General features: G+C 35.9%; 1 protein-coding gene across 1 annotated transcript; it reads left to right on the top strand.

Annotated features, from left to right (window-relative positions):
• Positions 1-59: 59 nt before the first annotated feature.
• On the top strand, positions 60-10,925 carry LOC128675620 (uncharacterized). Its single transcript, XM_053755141.1, has 15 exons — positions 60-636; positions 763-902; positions 1,293-1,453; positions 1,970-2,095; positions 2,771-2,867; positions 3,887-4,033; positions 4,850-5,149; positions 5,344-5,404; positions 6,001-6,207; positions 6,886-7,019; positions 7,473-7,633; positions 8,361-8,483; positions 8,910-9,015; positions 9,540-9,686; positions 10,236-10,925. The coding sequence occupies exons 1-15, from the start codon at positions 327-329 to the stop codon at positions 10,518-10,520; spliced, it is 2,505 nt and encodes an 834-aa protein (XP_053611116.1). The 5' UTR covers positions 60-326; the 3' UTR covers positions 10,521-10,925.
• Positions 10,926-11,537: the final 612 nt, after the last annotated feature.

Raw genomic sequence — 11,537 nt, forward strand, 5'->3', positions numbered from 1 at the left:
TAACACTATGGTAGTGTAATTTGTAGGATTTATATTTCGCGTGACAAACATACTGTTCTGTGATGACAAATGATAAATACTGTTAAGTCAACCCACTAGATTCATAACATGTTTATTATAAAAAGTAAACAAAAATATAATTATTCCGATTACTTTTTGGATTTTGATTAAACGCTAACAAGAAAATGGATGAAAAGAGAGACATAGAAAAATAGCCAATGCTACCTTTCTATATGTAGAAGTAAAAAAGCTTCGAAAAATTTGTAAATAAAGTGGGACTATTTCTGTGAATAAATAGGTTAATAACGAAAAAAATCCACGCAACCATGGCGTCATACAAACCTATAAAAAGGCGGAAAAGCATATTCAGTCCGATCACAGAATATAAAAAAAATTCAATCTGCAACGTGCTTCGCGTTGAGAACGAAGCTTGTTACGTTCGTGAGATTAGGAATAAAAATGAATTCCCCAGAATAAAGTGTGAATCCCCCAAACCAATTATCAATCCAATCAAAGAACACGTCCACGGGGAAGAGTGTTTGAAGAAAAGTGTCATCCAAATTGATCATGAACCAGAGAAAAGGGTAAAGGAAGCCTCAACAGAAAAACCTATAAAGCAAGTCTGTTTTAAATATGGTAAGTTGTGCGTTAATTTCAAAAATAATTTCTAAATGTGTATGTTTCATGTATGTGGTATGTTTCAAATCTACATATAAAATGCTTTAATTAAAATGCTTTTTTTGGTGCGTTCATTTGTTCTAGGTTCGCCCAAACGTATGAACTGGAACAACTACCACCGTTTGGATGTGATTCACTCTTTGTTGGATGATCTGGAGTATGATTACCCTTCCATTTGCACAACTGGCGTCATTGGTAAATCGCTGGAAGGCAGAGATCTGAAGGTTTCGTTTTCTAATACTCCTTTACAAACTGGTAAAAGGCTAAAATGGGTGAAAAATTTTGCCTCAATAATACATTTTGGCATATGAATTGGTTGTTATAGTAGATAGCATGGAGTTTGTACATAAAGTATGCTGCTAATGATCCTCATGATGATGATTTCCACCTTGACGTGTTCGTCAATGTTCTCCTCTTAAGTTCAGTTCCGCAATGGTGAGCGAATGATTTTCGCGAACACAAATTTATTTATATTCATTCCTTTATTTATTTCCGATACGTCCATGACTATACCATATAATAGGGGTTGAATCTGGAAATATTATTAAAGATTCAAAATTTTCAACTAAATGTCCTGAAACGAATAAGATAATAATGCCACCATTTTTTTTCAGATACTAAAGATATCGAACAGCGACGCGACTAACGCTAGCGTGTGGATCGATGCAGGGATCCATGCAAGAGAGTGGATCGCGCCGGCTGTGAACACCTACATAGCTGACCACATCGCGAGGAACTTTAACTCGTTACCATCCAGCATTACTAACAAAGACTGGTGATTATAATACCCAAACTGATCCATACAGGCAATGCCTAGATCGTGGCTGGGCTTTGGCATAACGAGGCTGAATAGTGATATGATATTTTTCTCTCTTCTCTCTCTCGTCTGAATGGTTTCTAAGTACCATTCTCAGCTATCAAGTGTCGGAGTCGAAAGAGTCGAAAATAGTAGGTAAGCAGTCCGCTTTCCAATTTTTTTCTTATTCCATTCTCACAGTCTTGGTATCTTTAGTCGTTACACTAATGGCACGCATGTCTACTTGAAATCAAGCTGTGTTTTTCTTCTATCCTAACCAAGCTGAAGCGACATAGAGAATGATTCCCTGTGAGGGCGAGTATATATATATGACCCGACAAAGCCTACATATGGCTCGATTTAACGATCTACGCTAGGAGTGGATCGCGCTATGAACTCACAATTTATTTTTTTCATCTTGACAGATATAGCTAATTGCTGCATGCAAGCATGGCCAATTTCCTTCACAGCTCACTCATAATTATTTGTCTTCAGGTATTTCCTTCCCGTAGTAAACCCAGACGGCTACGAATATTCCCACACGAGAGATCGCATGTGGCGCAAGAACAGAGCTTGGCACGGCGGACAGTGCGTCGGAGTCGATCTCAATAGAAATTTCAGGTTATAAATCTTAATCTAAAATTTCAATTAACTCGATTGCGTTTTCTTTTCCCAGTCAGCCACAGCCAACCAATCACGTTCCGGCTTTGTTGTCACTTTTATCACGTGCCACATGTTCGAGTTGAAAACTCGCAGCACTTTCTCTTTGTGTTTCGATAGTAAAAGAAAACGGGTCAGCTAAAATCTATAACATTCCTGCTCCAAGTGATCTATTTGAATGAGCCCTTTTTTAGCTGCCATTAAGTCAGTCTGAAACATTCGGGCACTGTTTGCTAATATAACTATTATCTTGACCAACCAATAATATTACCCTGTAAGCAAAATGTTTAAGGTGCTTTGTCCCTGCAAACTAGCGCCACCTCACATTTAATTCTTAGCGAGAATTTAAACAATATTTTGACAGATTATGCCAAAATATATTTTTAAAATTAGTAGAAGTATTTATATAATAGTGTAAAGTATTAGGTTTTATATAATGAAAAGGGGTCACAGTAGACTTTTTTCGCTAAGAAATGAAATAAATTAATAAAAACTTGAGGTTGCACTAGAGCGCAAGTAGAAAGTGCCTTAAATTAAATCATTATTAAAATAAATCGATAAATATACCTACTGCTCACATAATATTTTTTTAAATAATGTTTTTTTTGTATTATAAAAAATATTTATTTATTTTAGTTTGGGTTACGGTGGAGCAGGTTCATCAGATGTTCCTAGCCACGCGTTTTTCAGAGGGCCCGAAGCCTTTTCGGAGCCAGAATCTTGTGCAGTCAGGGTAAGTACAGTATTGGAGCTTTCACTTCGCTTTTCCCTTCACTGGTTATCTATACTCCATCTTTCAACCAACACTAAGCATTGCTATATTGCGTCTAACGATCATATTGCTTTACAATAGTACAAGTTAATGTTATATTTTAAGAAAGACAATGATACTCGTAATTAAACAATAATTAGGTTTAGCACCATCTATTTCTACATTTATGTTTTAAATACGCCAGTTAATTATAAATATTTTCCGTGACATAACTAGTTATGTAAGTTCCGTGATTTCTTTTCAAACGAAACTGACGATTATGTCTTCAAATTTATAATTTTTCGTTGATTTAAAGTACTACTTAATTAATGTGTCATTAATTTATAGAAAAAACTACAGTCACGTCAGTCACATTTAATCGATTTAGCGGATTCAAAAATCAGACAAATATTCTAAGTAGGTACTTAGAAAAATTAATAGGTATTAATTTTTCTTTTTCAATTAGTTAAGGATAATCATTATGATAATTTACACAACTGCTATTTAACCATCGTTTATTTAACAATAATGTGTAGTTAACTCCAAATTCGTGTCGTTGGCCACGAACGCGGAGATTAAACGACAAACAGGATTTAGCTGTTATTCAATTACGCTGCTAATTTTATATCGTTCCATTACATTTAATAAATACATACGACTGTTTTTGAAATATCTGGCCTGAAAATATTACCCAATTATTGAACCCTCACTCTCAAACTTGAAAAAATGTAAGCAAACCGGTACCGGCAAAGTAACTTCTTTTCAAGCCAACCATTTCCAAGGATGGTTGATAGGCAGGGTCCTATCAACCATCCTTGGAAACGCTGTTGTAGCTTATCAGCTGGCAAGGCAGTATGGCTCTTAATCGCCTCGGGAGGATATAAAGTACTTCTATTTTAGGGCGAAACCTCACACCATACGCTTTATACTTTTCTATACCGCCACTAATGCTTTATTGACAGTTAAAGTATGTACCGATGCGATTAGTTCATATTTTTCAGGACATGCTCAAACACTCAGGTGTTGCCTTCAAAGTGTACATAACTCTACACAGCTATGGGCAGGTCATTTTGTTCCCGTACGCTTATACCCACACGCTATGTCCTGACTATATTCGCTTGCTTGAAGGAGCCACTGTTATGTCAAAGGTAAATGTAGATAAATGTGAAAGCGCGTTTGTTTGTCTTTCTTTTACGACGCGGGTTGGGGCAATTTTGACGTGGAGATAGTTGGAGAGCTGGATAGTGTTAGTGCAATAGTTTGCACATAAATAGAAATGATGTCCACTAAATCTAACCATGAATTGACATTTACATATGTAACAACAGTATAGTATATAACAAAATACTTGTAATTCTTTAATATTCATAGTTATTATAATCTGTTAAACTAACTAATATTGAAAATGCAAAAGTTTGTTCCTCAATCACGCAAAATTTACTAGACTGATTTTGATGAAATATACGTACACGGGTAGAACATAATCTGGAATAGTATTTACATTTATCTCTAAATTCGAAGCTTTAAGGTGGCCAGTTGCAAAAATTAAGAAAGAAAGAAAGAAAGAAAGAAAGAAAGAAAGAAAGAAAGAAAGAAAACATTTATTTGCCAAAAACATGAGTACAAATGGTCAAAATGAATTAGACCTACACGTTTTACCGAATATAGGTATGCAAATATAATTAAATAAAGAGGAGCATGCTATCCACTACAAATCCAAAACAAACTATAATGAACTATAATGTACTATACTAGCCCTAAATTCTATCCGAGTCTATCATTAAAGAAATCATTTAAAGTATAATAACATTTATCAGTTAATAAAGACTTGAGGTGCTTTTTAAATAGATTTAAATTTAAGCTTTTATATTGATTTGGAATTTTGTTGTAAATTTTCGGTGCCATACATACTATGCTATTAATTCCTATTTCTATATATAAATATATAACAATGTCTTCTCTAGGCAATCTACGACTGCAATGGCAACATATACAAAGTAGGTATATCTCGAGACGTGATGTATGCTAATGGCGCCGCTGGGACAAGCAACGACTGGAGCTACGGCGAGGCTAACATCCCCTACTGCTACCTCATAGAGCTGAGGAGCAAACAACACAAGTTTAAGCTGCCCAAAGAAGAGATCCAGGAAACTGCCAACGAAATTCTAAACAGCGTGAAAGCCCTCATGGATTTTATCGACAGCTACCCTCCACCGAAAAAAAAACAACAGAGAGATTTTTTTAAAAATTCATCTACTCCATGGGTAAAACTTTTTTCTCGTTTCTATGACAGCTATGAAATGACAACCATGGTGACATCGGTGTGATGTATACAAAAGTATTCAAAATTCCGGGTTTCTGTTATAATGTAACGCACAATAAATTTGCATCGTGCATTACCGATAAACTAACAGACACAAGTAATCTTTATTTTTAAATGTTTTTATATCCGTCAAAGTGGCACCTCCAGATCCAAAACCTCAAGTATGGGAAGTTAAATTTATTAGGGAGGGACAGAGGTATTTCATAAAGTCCCTGGATACTGTGGGCGGTATGTTCTAGTTTAGTATAAATCGTAGCTGATGTAAAGGACACCGCATCCACCCGGCAAAATTGTGTTCATTGGAAAATAATCATTCGTACGTCAACTGAAAACATACTTTACATTGACAACATTAGCGCACTGATCGCTTTCGCTCGCTTACTTAACTTTATTGTCGTTGTAATTTATATAAAGTATTAGTTATTAGTAGTCTACAGAGGACACCTTCGATCTCGCGCGTTTCGATTTACGTTACGTTATTTTCGAAGTGACTTGAATAACTTCAACGAGTTCAACTTCAACTTCTTTTCATGCTTGATAAAGCATGGCCGCTAGATCCACCACTTTTATCACAACATTAAAATTACTTGTCATTCTATCATCGATAAATATGATAGTTGTGATTATGTGTATAAAGTGATATGTAGGCAAAAGAACTTGCGGATTACCTAATAACAACAACCAATTAAAATAGTCGTTTATTTCAGGAATACATGTATAAACTTCAAAGTAATTATAAAATACAAATTACATGCCGAGATATTTGCACCTGTTTAATAAATAATATTTCAGCAATAAACATATGGAAAGAAGAGCGCAGCACCATGGACATACTGGTGGAGAGTCCTAGGGCTGCGCAGGTCGCAGGGATGCTGCACGAGAGAGAGATCCCTTATTCGGTGGCTGTGGGTGATCTGAACATACTGCTGGAGAGGGAGCAGGCCAGCTGCCCGTCCAGACATTCCAGCAAATGCCTCAGGAGGAATTCAATCACTCCACGTTTGTAAAACTTCTGCTAATTCTTATTTTTCTACTAGACCTACTTTAATTTATCGAAAGCCAATTGTTTTCTCATCCTTACGTATTATAAAACAAAGTCCTGTACCGCGTCTGTCTGTTCGCGATAAACTCAAAAACTACTGCACGGATTTTCATGCGGTTTCAATAGATAGTGATTCCTGAGGAAGGTTTAGGGTTATAATTTATTATGTTTTTACCCGAACGGAGCCGGGACGGGCAGCTAGTCGTAATTAATTTAAAGTTAAGCGAGCTTATCTTGCATTTTGACACCGGAAAAAGTAATCATCATTGTAAATTTAATGTACAGTGTTTAATTAAATGATTGGTTTATTAATTTAAGTACGACACATTTAGTTTTTGCAAGTAAAATGTAACTTAATGTACAAAGATGGTTATGAATATTACTCATTACAATACTCATTACATTGCAATACAATACCCTCTCCCGCAGAAAAATAAGTACAATTTTGATTAGGACAATAGATCTAATTTTAAGGAGAATTGCATTGTCCCAACTATTTAACTATATGACTAATCGATTCGGTGTTACTCATTATTAGCTTTGCGTTGTAGAAGGGATAGATAGCTACACAAATATAAGCAACAGTTTTTATTATCAGTAAACTATTGTTTATGGCAAGATGGGTTTGTCGACAGGTCGTTCTATGGATTGGAAGAGCTACCATAGACTAGACGTGATTTACGCGTTTTTGGACAGTCTGGCAGCTGAGTATCCATATTTGTGCAGTGTTAGTGTCATCGGAAAGACTTGTGAAGGTAGACAAATTCGGGTAAGTTTAATCCCTTACTCTCTCCTTCATGCCCGTATTTCCATCTCGGCTTCCGCTCGACAGTCCGCTTATAAAATAACCTTTTGACGATTCGTTTTACGACTAGATGCATGCCCGTCGTCAACATTTTTTTCTCACTCTTTTTATCCCTTCGTCGACTCGAGAGGAAGATTATCCACGAGAGGATACGAATCACTTTCTATCCTCTTATGAATCTATCCTATTTTGGAACGGAAACCACACAGCGCGGGTAAATTTTTAAGTTTAGCTAGTTGAATGAAAACCAAATTAATACTTGACCATGCGGTACTTTCATTACGTATTTTAATGTAAGTTACAAACACAGCAAGTTGTTTACAAATTTTTAAGGCAGAAATGGTAAATTAATTATGTGCTTTATTATCCGGTTAAGTGCGATATGGACTCGGTTTAAATAGAACATATTATATGCAGATGTTGAAAGTGTCAAACGGCAACAAAGACAACTCAGGCGTTTGGATGGATGGAGCTATACATGCGCGGGAGTGGATCAGTGCGGCTGTGGTGACGTACATTGCGGATCGACTCGTGCGCAACTACAACGAACAGCCCGAAGCGGTCACCAACAAAGATTGGTGAGTATGTGGTTTTGTTTAAGGCGACACCGTCAGTCTGCCGTTGCGACGGTATAGGCTAACCCTGTTATTCATAGAAAAGTTGAAGCATACTTTAAACTCAAATTCAAATTCAAAATTCTTTATTCAATTTAGATTTAAATTGATTTAAATTGATATACATCACTTATTGACGTCAAAAAATTACTTAAACAAAGTCTACTGCCGGCTTCCAAAGCACATGTGAAGAAGAAGCGGCGCAACAAACTTCACCGCAGCCTTTTCTCCAAGGACGTCAATTAACAAATATAAGTGATATTAAAAATTAGGAGGACGAATTTACATCATTATTAAAAATGTCAAAATTTGAATGAATAAAGAAAAATAAATAAAATATAATAAAATAAAAGTTGTTTCCAATAAAATTATTGAAAATTGTCACACACTATATTATGTATTACATATGTTATGAGGATACTGCACCATGCTTGGGCCAAACATTATTGTCGTTCACATAATCATCAGACTTGCAATATGCCAAATATGTATTATGAGGGTAAAGTTACAATATTTATATCTTTAAAAAATCTCTAAGGGAGTCCCTTCTCCTCAAACTACAGACTAAAGTATTTTTGTCTCATATATCATATATCCGTATTAAAAAATTATTAAATTAACACTATGTGGCCTCTTTTAGTATTTATTTTAGATGCCGGTGCTTAATGAAGCGTTGTCCTTCTAATTTTAGGTTTATAGTCCCAGTGATAAACCCAGACGGTTACGAATACACTCATACAAATGACCGAATGTGGCGCAAGAACCGAGCAAAGTACGGCGAGTGCGTAGGAGTCGATCTTAACAGAAACTTCAGGTGAGACATCTCTAACGTCATTACTTACATTGTCAGGCAGTTTCATAAGGTATTTAAAGTCATTTCAGATGCCTTTAGGTAACTTGAATAAAATGTGACACCAGGAATAGTAATAACACATTTGATAAGTAGAATCGTAAGGAGTATATACCCACCACGCGGAACCAATGATGATTAACGGCTTGAAATGACTGCAGCCGGGACCTTCCGAAGGGCTCGAAGAAATACATTTTGGTCACCCATCCAATGGCCGGCCATTTTAGAAAAGGCTCCACTATCGCTTGTCTACTCGGTCGGTTCTTTTTCCACCTATCTCTGTCGATGATAAAAAGTTGCATCACCGCAGAAATCCATCCATTGTCCCGTGCGATGCCTAATTCCTTTTGTCAGAAGTAAATAAATTAATAAGCTTTTCTATCATTTCAGCTATGGTTGGGGAGAAAAAGGAGAAGAAGGTTCATCTGAAGACCCTGGAAATATATTTTTCAGAGGACCCGAACCTTTTTCGGAACCTGAAACAGTTGCAGTTAGAGTATGTATTTACATAACTCACTTTTTAATGTTTTTAATATCAAAGCCATCATACCCCCAAAGTGATCAGTTATGTGCACACACATTGGCCTTAGCACATCACACGCCGACGCAAAAGGAAAGGATTTATAGATTTGATGGTGTTTGTGTATCCGCAGGTATTATAAGCATCGAAAACGACCATTTTTTACCTGTGTTACCACAATAAACCATTTTATTTGGGCCTATTTTGATCTGTAACAGATTTTTTCTGTTTATAAAGTGACTTAACTTTTAGTCATGATTAAATGTCGGGATTTTTCTATTTTTATTTTTTTTACTTATGTGTACACAACAGTGTAAATACAAATAGCAAACTCTAAAGTAGGGTGTACATCTTATTTATAATAAAATTTCTTTCCGCAAAAGAAAAATGGAATAGGAAGCAATGGCGTGTACTAAAAAAGGCGTGATATGATACCGGTAAACCTTATTATTGGAGTCAAAGCTTGTAATTATTAGAATTTATATTTTTTATTATTACAGAAAGCAATTGTGGACTCTGGCACGACGTTCAAGGTGTTCCTGTCGTTCCACAGCTACGGCGAGGTGATCATCTTCCCCTGGGGATACACCGGGGACCCTTGTCCGGATTATGTGGAGTTGCTCGAAGGTGGCACTGCTATGGCTAAGGTGAGTCTCAAGAAAAAAAATCATGTTAAGACTTCTTCACTTTTTCTTGCGGCCCGGGAACCTGTAGACCATCATCTGATCAGATATTTTAATCTGAACAGATTATTCATAAATTTGACGACCTCGGTGGCGAAGTGGTAAAGTTCTTGCCACTGAACCGAGAGGTCCCGGGTTCGATCCCCGGTCGAGTCATGATGGAAAATGATCTTTTTCTGATTGGCCCGGGTCTTGGATGTTTATCTATATATGTATTTGTTATAAAATATAGTATCGTTGAGTTAGTATCCCATAACACAAGTCTCGAACTTACTTTGGGGCTAGCTCAATCTGTGTGATTTGTCCTAATATATATTTATTTATTTACAGTCCAGCTACAAATAAGTAAATATTGTATTTAATAGCGTATTAAACATATTTAGTCTATTATTAGCGTATAAGACATTTTTTCGTGTAAACATTTCTACTCAGAGGTAAAACAATATATTAATGAACTCTTTATTGTTCAGTAGGTCACATAAATACGTGGCGTAAAATATTTTTCTTGCGCAGGCAATCTACGCGACCAGCGGGCACACGTACAAAGTGGGCAGCACCAAAGACCTGATGTATTTCGCAGCGGGCACCAGCACAGACTGGAGCTACGCGGTTGCCAACATCCCCTACTCCTACATGATCGAGCTGCGTGGCAAGAAACACCGCTTCCTACTCCCCAAAGAAGAAATCGTCGCCACAGCAGTTGAGGTCCTGAGCGGCGTTCTGAAACTTATGGAGTTTGTAGATACGCGGTCGAGAAGCACACAGTCGTCTTCTTGTTCGTGTCCCACTCCTAAATGATAATGATTTTTTACGTTTAAACCTATTTGCGATTATTAAATTTATTTATAAATATATTGCGGCAATCCGACAATCTATAATAATATATTAATCAATACGGATAGGTTGACTTTCTAAATCTAATGCGGATTTTATAGAATTTTTACATTTTTTGTGAATAATCATATGTACGGTAGCTCGATTTGTACTACATAAGTAAAATTCCAAATTGTGGAAATCAAATGCCGTACTTATGAATTAAATTCTAAAGCAAGATCAAATTTAATTCATTAACAATCAAATATATTGTATTTTCGAAACAACTTGATAATATATTTTTGAAACTAATTTAATTTCAAATGTTTGAATTATTCTACTTGGCGCAATCATGTTTTGTTTAAAATATAAAACATTTTTTTCCTCTCACACGTTTTTCATTTAAGTACGCAAATAAAGGCAAATTACACAGGGACATTATTTAAACAAACGACGCGCGGCAACTCGCCAAAATGTTGAATAAAATGTGGGTGTATTAATTTCAAACCATCTAGTTTTTTAATCGCATGAAATGAGTAGGATAATTACATTATTATAATATTTATTAAATATATAATTCTTGGAGTGATATCTACTCGTTTTAGGTATATATTAACGTAAGGCAGGGCGGCGCGGCGCGTGGCTGCGGCATGTTCCGCTATAATATGGCGCGATGGGTGGATGAATTATTACCTACCCTTTGTTTTTCTTGTTACAATTTTACTATAAATCGTTACTTAAGTCTCTTTGTCCCTTTCTATAAAACAATGTGGTCACAATCGACTAAGATTTCAATGTGGCCACAGTTTTCCATTCAGTCAACTATGAGTTGTGACTATGAAATTCTATAAAAATTATTTAGTGTGGCATAATATACGTATAAGCTTACATAGGCTACAATACAACCATCCATACATTTGTTTAACACACTGAATCACGCTTGTCGCTCACCTATGGATATCGCTAAAATTTGCATACAATAATAAAAATAAATAAAAATTC

Source organism: Plodia interpunctella, chromosome 14, assembly GCF_027563975.2.
Source record: "Plodia interpunctella isolate USDA-ARS_2022_Savannah chromosome 14, ilPloInte3.2, whole genome shotgun sequence".
Lineage (NCBI taxonomy): Eukaryota > Metazoa > Arthropoda > Insecta > Lepidoptera > Pyralidae > Plodia > Plodia interpunctella.

Bases quoted from the DNA above. Each gene is read 5' to 3' on its own strand.
- LOC128675620 (XM_053755141.1), top strand. From the start codon at position 327: ATGGCGTCATACAAACCTATAAAAAGGCGGAAAAGCATATTCAGTCCG. The intron at 9,016-9,539 runs GTATGTATTTAC...TTATTATTACAG, and splicing joins CTGAAACAGTTGCAGTTAGA to AAAGCAATTGTGGACTCTGG. The intron at 9,687-10,235 runs GTGAGTCTCAAG...TTTCTTGCGCAG, and splicing joins GTGGCACTGCTATGGCTAAG to GCAATCTACGCGACCAGCGG.